Here is a 19,512-nt window from a genome sequence, read left to right as displayed (position 1 = left end):
GAAAATTGCGTCCGGAAGATGGTTATGAAGTCAACTTTGATAAAATACACATTTTGGGCACCCACATCCAGACCCATTTTCTCTGTAATTCTTTATGGCTAGGCATTATAGACGCTGCACTAATGAATAGCTATTAGATAGTTCTACAACGTGAGGGTAACGAATTTCTTGGGTAAGCATTCTGAAAGGCCGAAAATTTCGTCCGTTTATACAGAAAAAAAGTCAAATTTGATAAAATATGCATTGCTATTGTTGTTTTTGACGTACTTTCTTCAAAATTGTAGTTTACAATAATTGGTGAGTGGATGTGGGTACTCAAACTCAAATATCCCCTAGGTCTACTCCAATATCCAAACTTACCTCTTTGTCCAGAAGATCAATATATTACAGGGCTTCTTATATCAGTAAAATTGGAACTAGGGAATACCTCAAAGAGACAACAACCAGACCAAAGAGCAGGCAAGGCCATGAATTGGTCTTCAACTTTGGGAATTAAAATATATAATGAATTGGAAATAAAGTCAAAATTTGGTGTATTGATTAGTCTGAGATTGCCCTGATCGCCATTGTAACTTTATCCCCTTCACTCCTACTGACTACTGTATACAAATGTGATCATGGTAATTGTTGATAATTCATTCACAAAGAGAAATGCATTTAGTATAAATTTATTTTGATAACTTGTATCATATATAATATTATAACCACTTAATCACACAAAAAACAAACAATTACAAAATATAAATTAATTTCATGTAGAAAATTTACATAATTTTTATCAGGGAAATAATATATTATACTATTACCAGATTTTTATCTAGTTTTTTTAACACATGAGAATAAATAAAATCAAACATGTTTGAGGACATTGAATTAACTTATCTTTGCTTTACAAGCTAGCTATAATGAAATTCACATTTGCATCACACAAAACTCTTTGACATACATGTAACATGTACATTATAATATATATATTTCAGAAAAAATAATGTTTCTTTTAATTCAGTTATATACCATGGATGTTTTTTAAAAGAACACTTACATGTACATGTATGCACATGGTCTTTTGTTTATTTATAAGGGTAAACAGGGTTTTTTGAAATATATGTATCTTAAGCTTGAAATTAATACAGATTCTGAGAAATTATAAAATTCCATCTATAACACATTACAAGAACATTGTTTACAGTAGCATAACTTTTAATCTGACAATATACATGATATAGCAACTTATCCTCCTTATTAAGTTTACAATTTAATTCCTTGTCAGATTTGCTCTAAATGCTTTGGATTCAGATTTATAAGCCAACATCTACATTTTACCCCTATGTTCTATTTTTAGCCATGGCAGCCATCTTGGTTGGTTGTCCGGGTCATCGGACACATTTTTTAAACTAGATACCCTAATAATGATTGTGGCTAAGTTTGGTATAATTTGACTCAGTAGTTTCAAAGGAGAAGATTTTTGTAAAAGTTAACAGACGACGCCAGACGACGACGATGGACAACGGATGCCAAGTGAAGAGAAAAGCTGACTTGGCCCTTTGGGCCAGGTGAGCTAAAAAGGTACAATGCAGCATGATTCATGAATAACAATTATACACTGGTGTTGATTTTTAACATCAAAACTATCCATGTCAGATTATTAGAATTTAGTAAAAAAATAAATGTCTAAAACACACCACAAAAAAGATGAAGTGACAAAATATATATATTTATCATGCAATACCTAAAAAGGTTACCATACAGAAATTACCATGAAAATATCAGACAGTGTTACAGTCTACACAAACACCAACAACTGACTACTCCAATAAAATGTTCATACACATAACAATGAACAAAACATGGTTCAGAGTGACTCTGACATCCTTGGTACAAGCACAATGGGTAATAAGGTTTTGACTTTGACTTGAACATTAAATAAAATTGAGAATGGAAATGGGTAATGAGTCAAAGAAACAACAATCCGACCATAGATCTAGAATGTAAGTGATAAATTTGTCCTGGTAAAATATGTCTGGGCGGACAAATATTACTAGTATAAAAAGTCCATGGTTACAGAATTTACTAGTATTTTTAGTCCAATGTTAGTAATTTTTTTCCCCAGACTAATTTTTCTGAATTCAAGTCCTTGTCGTTCATATTCCGAGGTTTAAAAATTAAAAAAAAATATATCAACAGCTTGAAAATATATAATGTATACGTACTAGTACCATTTTCGTATACCATCATGACCATGTCCTATCTTTTTATCACACGGAATTCCTAATGATTCCTTATTTTCATATTCATTTGAAAACACAAATAAAATGCGCATGTTCATTATATGTACCTAAACATAAATACATATATATATATATGATGTGGATGTAAAAGACCTACACCAAATTAAAATGGCATATGATAGCAGAATATTGCCAAAAGAAAGGTAAATAAATATCAGAATGTTGTCCATTATGCTAGAAAAACAGATTAAAACCATTTATTTGATACATTTTATTAACCCTTTTTCATTTCTAGTCCTTTCTCCAGATCAAGTCAGACAAGAACAAAATGAAGAACATAAAAAATAAAGGCCTCAAGGAGTCAGTTGTATAAAAAATGTAGTAACCTGTCATTTTTTAATAAAATTGATCATTGTGGATTTTTGATATAATGGACATGATGGAAATGATGGATAATAATGATTTGATACAAACAGTTTTTTTGCTGGTCATTTTTGCTGAACCAAGTGTTTGTCTATCTTTTATAGTTAGATAATAAACATGATAAATGTGCGCTTAAAATTATATATCAACATTTATTTTTACAATGGAGAAATAAATTTTATAAACTATTATGTTCAGACACAGATACCATTCATTGCCATTGCCATATATACATTTTTGTACCTTCATTTACCTTGTACTATAATCATTACATTTTGTATTATACAATTTCAACATGTTTAAACAATCATACAACATGTATTTCACAAATTAAAACATTTTATAAGCAAGAAATATTTCATCTGAAAACACTTTCAATTTGAGTCAGGACTCATACAAAGGAATGTTTTATAAGATGAGATTTGAGATTTCCTCTCTGGGTGAATGCCTTTCCACATACTTCACAAGTAAAAGGCTTAGTCCCAGTATGTATTCTTTCATGTTCTTCAACATTGACCTTTTGATGAAATCCCTTACCACAGAAGGAACATCTAAAACGTGGTTCCTCTCCATGTGACCGCTTGTGTCTTCTTAGATGATCATTTCTCAAATAAGATTTTCCACAAACAGTACAAGGAAAATTGCGTTCACCAGAGTGTGTAAGTTCATGCCGGTGAAGACATTTAGTATTGTTAAAGGTTTTACTACATATAGCACACTTGTGAGGTTTAAATCCAGTATGTGTACGCTCATGAAGTCGGAGACTTTCTTTCTGTCCAAATCCCTGACCACAAGTTTCACACAAGAAAGGTTTTTCGCCACTATGTATTCTCTCATGGTTTTGTAACTGGTGAAGCTGTCTAAATGTTTTACCACATTCTTTGCAGATATGTGGTCTTAAGCTATCATGTTTCTTTTTATGTTTCTTCAGCTCGGTCTCATTTCTGTAAACACGGCCACAAGTTTCACAAGTAAATGGTGCATCTTTGGTGTGAATTTTTGTGTGTCTTTTCAATTGAGTAAAAAGACTAAAAGTTTGATCACAAAATTTACATTTATAAGGAAGCTCTCTATCAGAGATACATGTTTCAGTCTGTGGGACAAATTTCTTTATCCCCATATCTTTTGGATTTGATTTGTTTGAAGATGATAGATACATAAAAGTTTGACTTCCTTTGTCAAATTTAATAGCTACATTATCTTGAGCCGCATTCTCAATTTCATTGTCAACAGACGGAATTCTTTTCAGTTCCAAGTTTTCTTCAATAGAATCTGAATCACTCTCATGACTATAGCTAGGGTTTAAAATTTTAGTTAAATGGTCCCCTAATGAGTCATGGTCATCTTCAGTGCTTGATTTTACCTCAACAAATTCTGAATAGTTTGTATCAGGCTTTTCTAATTCTGCTACAAATGGTTTATTTTGTTCTGTATTGTTAGTCATTGAATTCTCTTCTTCCAAACTTTGGTTGACATTCATGATATTGTCAATAAATTGATCATTTCTATTACATATATCTGAATTTTCTCCTGTTTTTTGTAAATCCATTCCATCTATTCTGTGTTGAAAAGTATTTTTGTTCTCTGCAGTTGTTTCGGGTAAGATTATCTCCCCTTGGATTGCATTTATATTTCCAGACTCTATATCACAAGCTATCTCTGTGTTTTTCAGTTCTTCATTTACCTGTCTTAATGACACCATTTCAGATTTGCCCAATAGGCGTTCTGCGATTTCTAAAAAACTAGCTTCATTAGTATTAGCCTGTTCACCTTGTTCATCTTTTGTGTTGCTCCCATCATGATTTATTGTCTGTTCCTCATTGATTGTTGAATTATGAATAAATGGTCCAGTTACTCTACGAAAGTCCATAGTCGTCAACCTACAAAAATAATTAAAGAACCTTAGTGAGCACGCTCACATACCCCACGTCCCCACATTGTCATTGGAGAAATTAAATAAGTATAAGAAAAAAAAATTGTATAAGAAAAAATATTGAATTATAATTTCCTGTCAATATACACATCTACATAGTATGTCCTTATTATCTACGAAATTTCATGAAATTCTGTTGTGTGTTTTCAGAGGAGTTGAGATGACAAACTGTTGCAGAAGTACATTGAAGCAAATAAGTTCAAAGGGGCATAACTCCTAGAAAAAAAATTGAATCGTAATTTCCTGTTGATATGCACATCTATGTAGTATGTCCTTATTATCTACAAAGTTTCATGACATTTTGTTGTGTGGTTTCAGAGGAGTTGAGATGACAAACTGTTGAAGTAGTACCTTACAGCAAATAAGTTCAAAGATGTGTAACTCCTAGAAAAAAAATTGAATCGTAATTTCCTGTCGATATGCACATCTACATAGTATGTCCTTATTATCTGAAAAGGTTTCATGAAATTCTGTTGTGTAGTTTGAGAGGAGTTGCGATGACAAACTGTTGCAGTAGTACATTGAAGCAATTAAGTTCAAAGGGGCGTAACTCCTAGAAATAAAATTGAATCGTAATCTCCTGTCGATATGCACAACTACATAATATGTCCTTTTAATATAAAAAGATTTCGTGAAATTCTTTTGTGTGGTTTGAGAGGAGTTGCGATGACAAACTGTTGCAGTAGTACATTAAAGTAAATAAGTTCAAAGGAGCGTAACTCCTAGAAAAATCAAAGCCTTAAAGGCTGTAAAAGCAATTGCTGCCATGTTAATGTTTGGGGACTTTTATTTTTCATCCACATATATACAAGAATTAAACCTGACATGAGTGTTGTCTAGTTAAAAGTAAGAAGGTTTTAACTTTATATAAATAAAAGACTTTAGCAGAAAGTCATTTTTAATATGTTTTATATTTCACAAGGAGACAACACGTTTACCAGGCTAAAGTTGGGGTCAAATATACATGTGCTGAAACATATAACTCAAAAAGAAATCATCATGGATTATCCCCTGGTAGTGTTTGTAACTTCCTTGGCAATAATTTCCTTTATTGATTTAATTTTAACAATTTTCATTATTAATTTATATTTAACCATTAACACAAATGATTAAGTTAAAACATTTCAACTTTCCAGACGCAAATGTTAAAAAACGGGAAAGAAATAAAATATCTTACAAGACATAAACATGTAAAGAATAAATGTATATTTCAGCTTAATAAAAATATTTTCATAATGTTACTTTGTCATCATTTTTAAAACTAAGTTCCAAACATTATTGCTCAGTTGATATGTGTCCTTCTGATGCGGTACGAGCACAGGCACTTGTTTCTATCCAAAGGTCGATTATCCATATAAATAGTTTTATATGGATAGTCGACCTTCCTATGGATAGAAACAAGTGCATGTGGGTACGAGATAACTACAATTCTCATGCAATCTCGAAAAGGGGGGTCATCACAGACAAACATGACATTAAATCGTTATCACTGAACTAGTATATATATTGTATAGGGGCCAGCTGAAGGACGCCTCCAGGTGCGGGAATTTTTCGCTGCATTGAAGACCTGTTGGTGACCTTAATTCTGCTGTTGTATGTTTTTCTATGGTCGGGTTGTTGTCTCTTTGACAAATTCCCCATTTCCATTCTCAATTTTATTATACGAACAAGAACAAACAGCTCTATGTTGATTTGATATTTATCAATTTTCAGGAAACATTGCGAAACATGATCTTCAATATTTCGAAAACATGTGAAATAAAATTGCTAACACGGTGGACCGTCGAGTGTCAACAAACGTAGTAGACTTGTTCACTGAAAAGACGAGGATAATGGTTTCATCTGACATTTGTTATGCAAACCCAGTTTTGATCATGATATTTAAAAAGACGTACTTTTTTTCAATCTATGTATTAATAAACTAGAAAATTCCAAATTGTAAATATCTCTTCATCTGGACCGACTTGGCATCTACTACGTTTGGACGGGTCCATTTCATTAGTAAGGTGATCGATAAATATTACGGAGTTTTGACAGAAAAGGAAAACGAACTTATTGTTATGTGTTTTCAACAAGGGTTTCGTTCCGCTAAATTATTTGCGCAAATAAAGTTTGTCTATTTTTAGATTACAGGTAATAATTTGACACTACGCATTAACCTGTGTAGTGATTTTGATTTTACGATAAATGTATGAATGAACGATAATTTTATGAATGAACAAGAGCACCTGACCTCTTAAAGAAACACAAATTAAACATAAAAAACCGTATTAATTAGGAGATAATTCAGTTAAATTTTCAATACTAAATCGACAACTGAAATGAATCCATATTTTGTTGAAACATCGTACGAACGGCGGAAAACGGAATCGCATTTATAAAAATGTACTTTTTTTCACTCGGACTTCTATGTTATTTGATAGTCAAACGGTTGACCTTTTAAATACAAAAATACATCTACAAGAACATATTCTGAAACTTCTTAAATCCACTAACTTTTTTTTAAAGTTTCAAGCTATGTATTGCATTAGAAAACATACATAGGTGTTAAAGAATGACTGACCAGGAGCCTGTTTAACAAAATACTATGGCTTGATCTGGGCGGAGTCTCTGATCTGGGTCACAAAGATGGCCATACGCGACGGCATAAAAGCAATTGCTTTAAAAATTGAATCGTAATTTCCTGTCGATATGCACATCTACATAGTATGTTCTTATTATCTGAAAAGGTTTCATGAAATTCTGTGGTGTGGTTTGAGAGGAGTTGCGATGACAAACTGTTGCAGTAGTACATTGAAGCAAATAAGTTCAAAGGGGCGTAACTCCTAGAAAAAAAATTGAATCGTAATTTCCTGTCGATATGCACAACTACATAGTATGTCCTTATTATCTGAAAAGGTTTCATGAAATTCTGTTGTGTGGTTTGAGAGGAGTTGCGATGACAAACTGTTGCAGTAGTACATTGAAGCAAATAAGTTCAAAGGGGCATAACTACTAGAAAAAATATTGAATCGTAATTTCCTGTCGATATGCACAACTACATAATATTTCCTTTTCATATAAAAAGGTTTTGAACAATGTACATGATCATGATAATCCTGTCAAGCCTATGTTGCATAAATTTGCCTTTGCTGGCCACTATGATATCATCGACTATATTATGCCATGTACATGTATGCATAATCAGTGTAAAAGTGTAATGTTGTTTGTAAACCATAAATCAATTTCTCAGTAACATTTAACCAGATGCTCCGCAGGGCGTAGCTTTATACGACCGCAGAGGTTGAACCCTGAACAGTTGGGGCAAGTATGGACACAACATTCAAGCTGGATTCAGCTCTAAATTTGGATTGTGATTAAATAGTTGACACAGCATAGGTTTCTGACACAGAATGAATGTGTTCTAATGAACTTAAAATTTTTGTTTTCTCTTAGAGCAATTCACTATGCTGTTGAATATTAATCCTCTCAAAAAAATGTTTGAAGAAATTTTCTTTTTTATTTATGAAATTTCAAATGAGAAAAATTGAGCCCAATTTTTTTAATCACATTCCCCTTTCCCTAATTCCAAAACTAATCTCAATTAAAATTTCTAATGGAGTTTGCAACAATAACTACTCATTTAAATACATCATAAAATATTAAGATGTAAAAAAACTGCTTGTTATCACTGAATGGTAAAGATTATTTTAATTTATCAGTTGGTAGTAAAAAGTGAATATACATTGTATATTGTATATAACAAAGATTTAAGTTGATTCTGGACAAAGAAAGATAACTCCAATTAAAAAAAATCTTGCTATTGCACAATATTTTGCAATTAGATATTTCTTGCTTACTATTCGGGACAAAGAAAGATAACTCTAATTAAAAAAAAATTTGCTATTTCACAATATTGTGCAATTAGATATTTCTTGCCATTGCGCAATACTGTGCAATTGAAAAGACTTGCTATTGCACAATACTTAATATAATAATTTTGGATCCTGATTTGGACCAACTTGAAAACTGGGCCCATAATAAAAAAATCTAAGTACATTTTTGGATTCAGCATTTCAAAGAACCCCAAGATTTCAATTTTTGTTAAAATCAGACTAAGTTTAATTTTGGACCCTTTGGACTTTAGTGTAGACCAATTTGAAAACAGGACCAAAAATGAAGAATCTACATACACAGTTAGATTTGGTATATCAAAGAACCCCATTTATTCAATTTTTGATGAAATCAAACAAAGTTTAATTTTGGACCCCGATTTGGACCAACTTGAAAACTGGGCCAATAATCAAGAATCTAAGTACATTTTTAGATTCAGCATATCAAAGAACCTAACTGATTCATTTTTTGTCAAAATCAAACTAAGTTTAATTTTGGACCCTTTGGACCTTAATGTAGACCAATTTGAAAACCGGACCAAAGGTTAAGAATCTACATACACAGTCATGACAGTTAGATTCGGCATATCAAAGAACCCCAATTATTCAATTTTGATGAAATCAAACAAAGTTTAATTTTGGACCCTTTGGGCCCCTTATTCTGTTGGGACCAAAACTCTTAAAATCAATACCAACCTTCCTTTTATGGTCATAAACCTTGTGTTTAAATTTCATAGATTTCTATTTACTTATACTAACGTTATGGTGCGAAAACCAAGAAAAATGCTTATTTGGGTCCCTTTTTGGCCCCTAATTCCTAAACTGTTGGGCCCTAAACTCCCAAAATCAATACCAACCTTCCTTTTGTAGTCATTAACATTGTATTTAAATTTCATTGATTTCTATTTACTTAAACTAAAGTTATTGTGCGAAAACCAAGAATAATGCTTATTTGGGCCCTTTTTTGGCCCCTAATTCCTAAACTGTTGAAACCAAAACTCCCAAAATCAATCCCAACCGTTCTTTTGTGGTCATAAACCTTGTGTCAAAATTTCATAGATTTCTATTAACTTAAACTAAAGTTATAGTGCGAAAACCAAGAAAATGCTTATTTGGGCCCTTTTTGGCCCCTAATTCCTAAAATGTTGGGACCAAAACTCCCAAAATCAATACCAACCTTCCTTTTGTGGTCATAAACCTTGTGTTAAAATTTCATAGATTTCCATTCACTTTTACTAAAGTTAGAGTGCGAAAACTAAAAGTATTCGGACGCAGGACGACGACGACGACGCAGACGCCAACGTGATAGCAATATACGACGAAAAATTTTTCAAATTTTGCGGTCGTATAAAAATCAAACTTTTTTCTTCAAATGCTATTTCTTGATCTTGAAGAAAATTCTAGGAAGGTTTGATTAAGTAATTGATGTCTAGTAATCTTAAACCATGTTATTTTACACAAGTAATTTTTGGTGGCCTTTATAGCTTGCTGTTCAGTGTGAAACAAGGATCCATGTTGAAGGCTGTACCTTGACCTATAATGGTTTACTTTTATAAATTGTTACTTGGATGGAGAGTTGTCTCATTGGCACTCATGCCACATCTACCTATATCTACATGTAAGATGGTTAGCACCAGACTGTCTCTCATGGTCTCTGTTTGCAGCAAAAACAAAATAAGTTCTAGATCTTTCATCAGTAAAAAAAGGAAAAAAGTATAAAAAATTTCATTAATTTTCTATAATACTAAAATGACTTTTATGTAACAAAAACGCTTCTGTCCAATTTGCTTAAATTCCATGATGGACTTGTGATGGCCAAAATTGGCAATTATCTGGACTCACCTTAAAATCCTTATAGAGAACTTTGAACATTTTTCAAGCAAATGGAAAATCAGGAAATTAAGGTTTATACAGAATAGATCACTTTTGAATCAAGTTCATCCATCACCAAAAAGTCATCAATTAAGCGCGCGCCTTTATGATGTCATTTACCAGATAGAGGGGATTGCCTGTATCCCTGAACTATTAACGTTCATAAATTATCATCAAGCATCTTAGTGATCGTCATTGTGCAGAATAAACTAGAAATAATGTTGGGTTTGTAAGTACTTAATCACAATTCCCTAATTTGACAGCAGTGCTGATTGTCAATTATGAGAATTTAATTCGCTGAAAAATTCCTCCAATATACATGTAGTATTATAGTTTTCAAACCACTCACTCAACATTGGAACGGAAATGATGATGCCCCTAAATGCATGAATGATGTTCACTAAAACCAGAGTTTTTGACGGAAATGCAACTAACTCAAAAGTTGTATATATATTTGTTCTATGGGTAGGTCATGTACATGATGTAGGTGGGGGTTTGTTTGGCTAATTTTAAAATCCATTTCTACATCCAAAAAATCTGTTGTGTCAAGTCAGGAATATGATAGTTTTTTTCGTTTGATGTGTTTGAGAATTTGATTTTGCCATTTGACAGTTTGATAAACCACAGGAGTTTCTCGCGAAGCTCTACTGTGATAGTCGAGTTTGGTATATTTTTACCCCGTTATTGATAGGATCAGTGGCGGATCCAAAAATTTTCATAAGTGGGGCCCAGTGACTGACCTAAGAGGGGGCCGCTCCAGTAACTCTTCAATGATTCCCTATATAAGCAACCAATTTTTTTCCCAAAAAGGGTCCCCCCCCCTAAATCCGCCTCTGATGATAATTTCAAACTCCTGTGGATAAACGAACCTAAATTTTCCTTGAAGTTCGGTATATTTGTTATTCTAATGCAATTTGTATGTAACAATTTTTTTCATTGGCTAAAAGTTGCCGTCAAATCCACAGTTGACCAGGCGTAACTAAGGAGGGACCCGCCATTTTGAATTGATTGAATCAACAAATGTTCGATTACTACTATATTATCGATAATAAAACAACACCTACCTCGAAATTGCCGTTTTAATGTAATTTTATCCGAATTTGAAGCGTACAGGTAACGTAATAACCTCCAGTTTGTAAGTGTTCAATTGTATGACGTCACGTTTAGCCATGATGTCTTTGTGCCAAAATCATTCATGGAGTTTCGCGGATTTTTTTCTATTTGTCAAATTTAGACATTTTTTCAAGTTTTATCGTATTTTTTCTTTTTGAATTGCATTAGAATCGGAATAACAGTACTGTAGTTGAAGAGTTGCCACCGTCAATTTTGATTTGACGGTCGCAAATCTCTGTTTTACTGTCTCCGCTACGGTATAAGGTCCGTTCGCGCCCAATACACTTTCGCATCCTACATGTTCGCACCTCGCACGTTCGCACCCAAGGTCCGTTCGCACCCAATTTAAAATCAAGTTCCAGTTGAATAATTAGAAAATCATGATTGTTGTTTTAAATTGCCTTGGAGCTTCGTATGAGTAAAACATTGAAAATTTTAAATGAAAAACACAAAAGATAATTTTTTTTTAACAGAATTTGCTCCCTTTGATCTGAAACAATTAAATAAAAAATTATAGCATATACACTAACCAAAATTGATTAATATTTAAAATTTATTCCACCCGAAAATTCCGGTCGTCAGAATCTCACTTTATTTAAATGATTAAAAATATTTTAACAATACACTATCCAGCAAATTATGATTAAGATTTATTCAACACAAAAAACATGTTGTCTCACTTTATTTTGAGACAATGACAACAAATATACTAATATGAATACACTTGCCAAAACTTGGTTATAAAGTTATCAAACACAAAACCAATAAAACTTGGGCGCGAACGTGTAGGGTGCGAAAGTGAAAGGGCGCGAACCTGATCGGGTGCGAACGTGAATGAGCGCGAACGGACCCAGATTCCTTCGCTACGCGTCGCCAGTAAAACTGCATTTGCGACCGTCAAATCTACAATTGACGGTGGCAACTCTTCAACTACAGTACTGTTATTCCTTAATTTTACTTTCTGCTCAAGTCCAAAAATGTCTGGTGCCCCGAGTAAATTGGAACCCGAGATCTTCAATACTAAAGCCATTATCCACTTAAACATTGACCGTCATGAAAGACACTAGCCCAAATATCATCGTGTAATGTGTTTTCGTACTAATAACAATTTTCACTGCTTACGGTTTTCACTGTTGAGTTTTTATTCAGGTGTTTACTCAAATTTAAAAAGCATGTCCTGTAGATTGATTTTAGGTATCTAGTTTTTTTGTCAATGCTTACTACGATTTTTTACTGTTTCCGATTACTTTGCGATTTTTGTATGTCAAACAAACGGCGTCATATGTTTTCGTATGAAATAAAAATTGGATCAGTACACAGACAGGAAATGACTACAAAATCCGGAAATCAATATTTTCTAAAGTCGTGGTTCTGGTGATGGCTTGAATCATAAAAAAAGTTATTAAATACTTTTCAGTACTAAAAATTACTAGTAAATAGTTTTAGGTTGGTGTTTCGTGTGCTGAAATTTTTAGATTTTGATTAATTTCAGATTGGCACCTGGTTTGTACAAAATACATTATTTTTTCTAAAATAAAAATGCAGTTTTCAAAATTTAGGATTAAATATAAAAAGTTAAGACTGTGTTCATCTTCATGTATCAAGGATGTATAAAAAAAATTGTCAATGAAAAATTGAATAATTAGATTTTGAACAACCATTTTATATAAGAACCCTGCTAATTTTAACTCGCTGGTTTGTAATTAAAACGGCCAAAAAAACACATGACAGTCATATGTCTTGAAGATCCAGTGTCTGACTTGCAAAAAACATATCTGAACCTTGTTTTAACACTTCAGAATTGTTTTCTACAACTATTCTAGTGATGCATATTTTTGACATTAAATAAAAATGGCTAAATAAGTCAATTTTATTTAATTTGTTCTAACGTCTTTAAAAAGCGATGTTGAATATGTTTTAAATATGTCAAGTTGTAGTGGTGTTGTTGTTCTAAATATAGAAACCGAAAAACACGACACAATATACGCGTATACAGTCGAAACCGACTAAATGTGGTTGATACGAAAACATATGACATACGAAAACATATGACACGACGATAATTATGTGAGTCAGTGACGTCTGGCATGTCTGGCAAGGCTATTTTATTTCTTTTTTTTTCTGGGACGCCTTTCTACGACCCAGAAAAAAAAAATAGCCTTGGTAGACGTCATAATAATTTGGACTAGAAAGACACTAAAAAAAAAAGTCACTATAAGACATGTTGACTTTTTGTGATTGTTTTTCTGGGTGCGTATTATTTTACCTAGCTATATAAAGGTCTACACTAAAATGCAAAGTAGGCCATACTGTCTTAAGGTTGCAATAGTGTATTACCTAAATGGACACAGCAGAACTGACTCTACAACCCTATTAAATGCAAATATTTACACACATAAAAAGTAATTAAAAATGTTGAAGTTCCTGGTTATCGGCCTTGTTCGTGTGGTCTAGATAATTACCATACTTTAGGGTTACACTAATGACTGGACCGAATGACAGGAACAAATGAAAAATGCTAATAACTTTTTCATTTCTCAAAGGATTGATCTCAAATTTGAAATATGATAAGATTAAATCATTTGATATAGATTTAAGAAAAAAAATTTTAAAAAATTGTAAGGACCAAATGAAATGGCTAATAACTTTTTTATTTCTCAAAATATTTTTCTGAAATTTGAAACATAATAAGATTTCATCATTTGAAATATAGATTTTAAAAGAAAATTGAAAAAATTTGTAAGAAACTTTAGAAAACGTGACATGACCATTTCTAATAATGACAGGACCAACAACGACAATGACAGGACCATATAAAAATGCTTGTAACTTTTTTATTTTTCAAAGTAATTATCTCAGATTTGAAATATATAATGATATGTCATATTTTTAACCTAAATGTTAAGTGACCTGACCAACACTTACAGTGACTGGACAAACCTCAACAATGGCAGGACCAAATAAAAATGATATTCACTTTTTTATTTTAAAAGGGAATTATCTCAGATTTAGAATATAATAAGATCTTATCTTTTAATACATCAATTAAAGAAAAATCTAGATTTTTAATTGCGAAAACGTGAAAAGACCATAGTTCCTACAATATAAATCCTGGTTAAAAATAATAAACACACATTAAGATTGAATGATTTAAGTTTTTAGCAAATAAGGGATAAAACTAACATGGGAAAAAACGTTAGGTCTGTATTAAACGTATTAAAAGTTGTAGAAATATTGTTGAGCTTGAGAAACTTTGTATTTATAAAATCTATATATGTGAAAGTCTATCCTCCTGGTTAGTACATCTAAATTTTTATTTATATTTTGTGTAAATATTTATCATATTAATTGATATTTCACACGTGTATATCTTATATATATCATTGTAATATCTTCTCTGTAACTTTATATGTATTTGGTTTATGAGAATAAAGATAATTCATTCATTCAATCAAAATTTTTTGTATATTAATTACCGTTCATAATCTGACACCTCTGGTAACAATTATAAGGTAACAAACAAAAGGTGTGACATAAGCCATAAATAAGTTGATAAATCCAATAAAGATTGTTATGACAGTAATTAAAATCACATAATTGTTCATGTAGTGTTTTATTAATATTTTCAAAACAGAAAATAATTATTTCCATGTATTACTTAAGGAATGTTCGAGTATGTGCAGGGTATATCTTGATTTATTTTTTTCTCATAATAAACAAATAAACATTTTTTGAAGTATGTCAGACCCTTGCATGCATGATTTCTTTTTAGTTTTAAATATTTTTTCATAAAATATACTGAAGCACACATTTCCACCGACTACTTTAAAAGGTTTGATACCTTTCCAAAGTTGCTTAAATTGGACTTCATGATGTCAAGAAATATTATGATGATAATTCAATAAATCTTAATTTATCTATAGTTGAATGAACTATCTCTTAAACTATACAATGATTATATGTAATAACATGTAAATATTTCAAGATCTCTTTTTTAGATATACTGATCATTCGTGTCTTTTTGTCCTGTGACTCTCTGTACGCCAACATACGTTTTGCAGCTATGTCAAGATTTCCCAAGTTACTAATTATGGATCAGCATAGCCGATGTTAACCGCAACAACTTTCAATACGTTTTTTTTTCTATATTTTTCTTATATGATGTGCGAAATGGTCTAAATTGTCATTATTTAAAATTTGAGAGGAATATTCTGACAAATAATAAAGCATAAATAAGTAATTTTATTTGGTCCTGTCATTGTCGAGGATTGTCCTGTCATTGACAACGTTGACCAGGTCACATTACAGCAAGCTTTAAATACTCTTTTTTTTATTTATTATATTCATGTATAAAATGGTATAATTTTCTAATATTTTAAATTTCAGAGAAGTATTCTAAGAAATAAAAGAGTAATTGGTAATTTCATTTGGTCCTGTACGTCATTGTTGAGGTTAAATTGGTCCTGTCAGTCAGCGATGGTCTTACGTCACATTTTCGAAAGTTTTTGAGACAATATCTATATTTTTTGTAACATTTAGGTTAAAAATATGACATATCATTTTATATTTGAAATCTGAGATAAAACCTTTGAAAAATAAAAAAAGTTACAAGCATTTTTATATGGTCCTGTCATTGTCGATGTTGGTCATGACATTATCAGAAATGGTCATGTCACGTTTTCTAAAGTTTCTTACAAAGTGTTTTAATTTTTTTTCTTAAACCTATATATCAAATGATGAAATCTTATTATGTTTCAAATTTCAGAAAAATATTTTGAGAACTAAAAGAGTAATTAGCAATTTCATTTGGTCCTGTCATTGTTGAGGTTGGTTCTGTCAGTCAGCGATGGTCATGTCACGTTTTCGAATGTTTTTGAAATAAAATCTATATTTTTTATAACATTTAGGTTAAAAATATGACATATCATTTTATATTTGAAATCTGAGATAAAACCTTTGAAAAATAAAAAAAGTTACAAGCATTTTTATATGGTCCTGTCATTGTCGATGTTGGTCATGACATTATCAGAAATGGTCATGTCACGTTTTCTAAAGTTTCTTACAAAGTGTTTTAATTTTTTTTCTTAAACCTATATATCAAATGATGAAATCTTATTATGTTTCAAATTTCAGAAAAATATTTTGAGAACTAAAAGAGTAATTAGCAATTTCATTTGATCCTGTCATTGTTGAGGTTGGTTCTGTCAGTCAGCGATGGTCATGTCACGTTTTCGAATGTTTTTGAAATAAAATCTATATTTTTTATAACATTTAGCTTTCAAAATATGACATATCATTTTATATTTTAAATTTGAGATAATTCCTTTGAAAAATAAAAAAGTTATTAGCATTTTTATTTGGTCCTGTCATTGTCGATGTTGGTCCTGTCATTATCAGAGTTGGTCATGTCACGTTTTCTAAAGTTTCTTACAAAGTGTTTTAATTTTTTTTCTTAAACCTATATATCAAATGATGAAATCTTATTATGTTTCAAATTTCAGAAAAATATTTTGAGAACTAAAAGAGTAATTAGCAATTTCATTTGGTCCTGTCATTGTTGAGGTTGGTTCTGTCAGTCAGCGATGGTCATGTCACGTTTTCGAATGTTTTTGAAATAAAATCTATATTTTTTATAACATTTAGCTTTCAAAATATGACATATCATTTTATATTTTAAATTTGAGATAATTCCTTTGAAAAATAAAAAAGTTATTAGCATTTTTATTTGGTCCTGTCATTGTCGATGTTGGTCCTGTCATTATCAGAGTTGGTCATGTCACGTTTTCTAAAGTTTCTTACAAATTTTTTTTTTAAATTTTCTTAAATCTATATATCAAATGATGAAATCTTATTATATTTCAAATTTGAGATCAATCCTTTGAGAAATGAAAAAGTTATTAGCATTTTTCATTTGGTCCTGTCATTCGGTCCAGTCATTCGGTCCAGTCATTAGTGTAATACTTTAACTTTCGTGACAGGTTTCCAACACCTCCCCAAAATTTAAGCCGTTATATTCTAGTCAATCAAACTTGATACCAAAACATAAAACAGCCAGATGCTACACAGGGCGCAGCTTTATACGAACCGCATAGGTCGAACCCTGAACGGTTGGGGCAAGTATGGACACAACATTCAAGCTGGATACAGCCGGGAGTCTGAATTTGGATTGTGATTTTAAAAATAGTCAGTGACACTATAAGTCAAGCATAGGTTTCTGACACAGAATGAATGTGGTCTAATCAACTTTTTTTTTTTGCTTTTGAGCAATTAACTATGCTGTTTAAAATATTAATCCTCTCAAAATAAAATATCTGAAATCATGGAGAAAAATAGAACCCCCCCCCCCCACAATTTTTTTTCCAGTCACCTCCCCCTTTCCCTCATTCCAAAAATGATCTCAATTCAAATTTTTAATAGAGTTTGCAACTGTAACCGGAGAGCACGAATTTCATTACAAAATTGCTTGTCTCCACCGGGACTCGAACCGGGGACCTCTGTATTACAAGGCAGCGCGTATACCGACTGAGCTAAAGAAGTACTTCCTTAGCTCAACCGCTTACGGCTGACTAAGTATCTACCAAATGTTCTAAGGGAAGCAATCCCGTCACACAACCATAACTACTCATTTAAATACATCATAAAATATTAAAATATAAAATGTCATACAGTCATGGTTAAAGTTAATAATAATTAATAGCTGAGACTACTATATAACACATAGTAGTCTCAGTTAATAGTATCTTCTAAAAAAAAATAGGGATGATGATGCCCCCGCTAGCATATATAACGTTATAAAGGGACATAATTCAAGAACTGTAAAAATGAAGCTGCCAAAAATTGAACTTAAACTGAGTTTAGAGGTAATAAGCATTATATACACATTTCATTAAATTTAGTTGAGACAAACTTAAGTTTAAAGAACAGAAACGAAAAATTCTTCAATTTTTTTTTCCATTTGTAAAGGGGCATAACCCTAGAACGGTAATCAAAGTGTTTGTAATCATTGAATGGTAAAGATTGCTTTAATTTATCAGTTGGTAGTAAAAGTGAATATTGCTTTGTATATTGTAAATAGCATTGATTTTTAAAGTTGATTCAACTACTATTCTGGACAAAGAAAGATAATTCCAATTTTCAAAGAAGATTTCATAAAGCATTGGTTTTAGGTGATTCAACAACCATTCTGGACAAAGAAAAATAACTCCAATTTATTGTCTTGAAACTACAAAAAGCTTGTTTTTGGCCCCTTTTTTGTCCTTTATTCCTAGACTGTTTGTCCCATAACCCCTATAATTTATACCAACCTTCTACTTATGGTATTAAACATTGTGGTACAATTCAAAACAATTGAAATACTTATACACAACTTATTGTCCTGACACTAGATATATACACAACTTATTGTCCTGACACTAGATTAAATGCTTGCTTTGGGCCCCTAATTCCTAAACCTTAGGTACCATAATCCCAAAAATCAATCTCAAGTTTCCTTTTTGTGGTTATAAACATTGTATTAAAATTTTATTGATTTCAATTTACTTATACTAAAGTTATTGTCCGGAAACCATCCGTCTTCGGACGACGCTGACGCCAACGACGACGTGATACCAATATACGACCGCAAAATTTGTTGCGGTCGTATAAAAAAGCGTTTTCGCTTTATCAGCAAAAAGTACCGACTTTTTATACGAGAATTGACATATGCATTTTTGTCTGAGAAGAAAATATGTAAACTCGCACTCCACCAACTCGTACCAGATTTTTGCCAACTCGTACCCAATACTTTTTAGCATGATTATGTTATATTAAACCGATTTTTTTTTTTACACCATTCTCAATCACAATCCGGCTTAAAAGACATGTTTGGATCAGTGACCAGTGGCGGATCGGGGGGTCCGGAGGTTGGACCCCCCCCCCCCCTTTTTGGACGATCAATGCATTTGAATGGGTACATGTGGCTGGACCCCCTTTTTAAAATGGCTGGATCCGCCCCCTAGTGGCGGTAAATGTAGCAGTACTTGTTTCTGTATGATGGACACTATTCCGACTGTGAGTCGGTTTTTTCTGCAGA

General features: G+C 31.9%; 1 protein-coding gene across 2 annotated transcripts; it reads right to left on the bottom strand.

Moving 5' to 3' along the window:
• Positions 1-652: 652 nt before the first annotated feature.
• On the bottom strand, positions 653-13,896 carry LOC143064943 (uncharacterized). Of its 2 annotated transcripts, none has more exons than XM_076238170.1 (2): positions 13,837-13,896; positions 653-4,531 (listed from the first exon to the last, which is right to left on the bottom strand). In XM_076238170.1, coding segments are annotated over exons 1-2 (1,491 nt in total). In that variant the 5' UTR covers positions 13,839-13,896; the 3' UTR covers positions 653-3,042. The 2 variants fall into 2 exon arrangements, with proteins under 2 accessions (XP_076094285.1, XP_076094286.1); XM_076238171.1 differs by having other exon boundaries at positions 13,779-13,891.
• Between the last annotated feature and the right edge of the window lie 5,616 nt (positions 13,897-19,512).

Source organism: Mytilus galloprovincialis, chromosome 2 (assembly GCF_965363235.1).
Source record: "Mytilus galloprovincialis chromosome 2, xbMytGall1.hap1.1, whole genome shotgun sequence".
NCBI lineage: Eukaryota > Metazoa > Mollusca > Bivalvia > Mytilida > Mytilidae > Mytilus > Mytilus galloprovincialis.
Note: the sequence above shows the minus strand (reverse complement) of the source record. Positions and strands in the feature narration are given on the sequence as shown.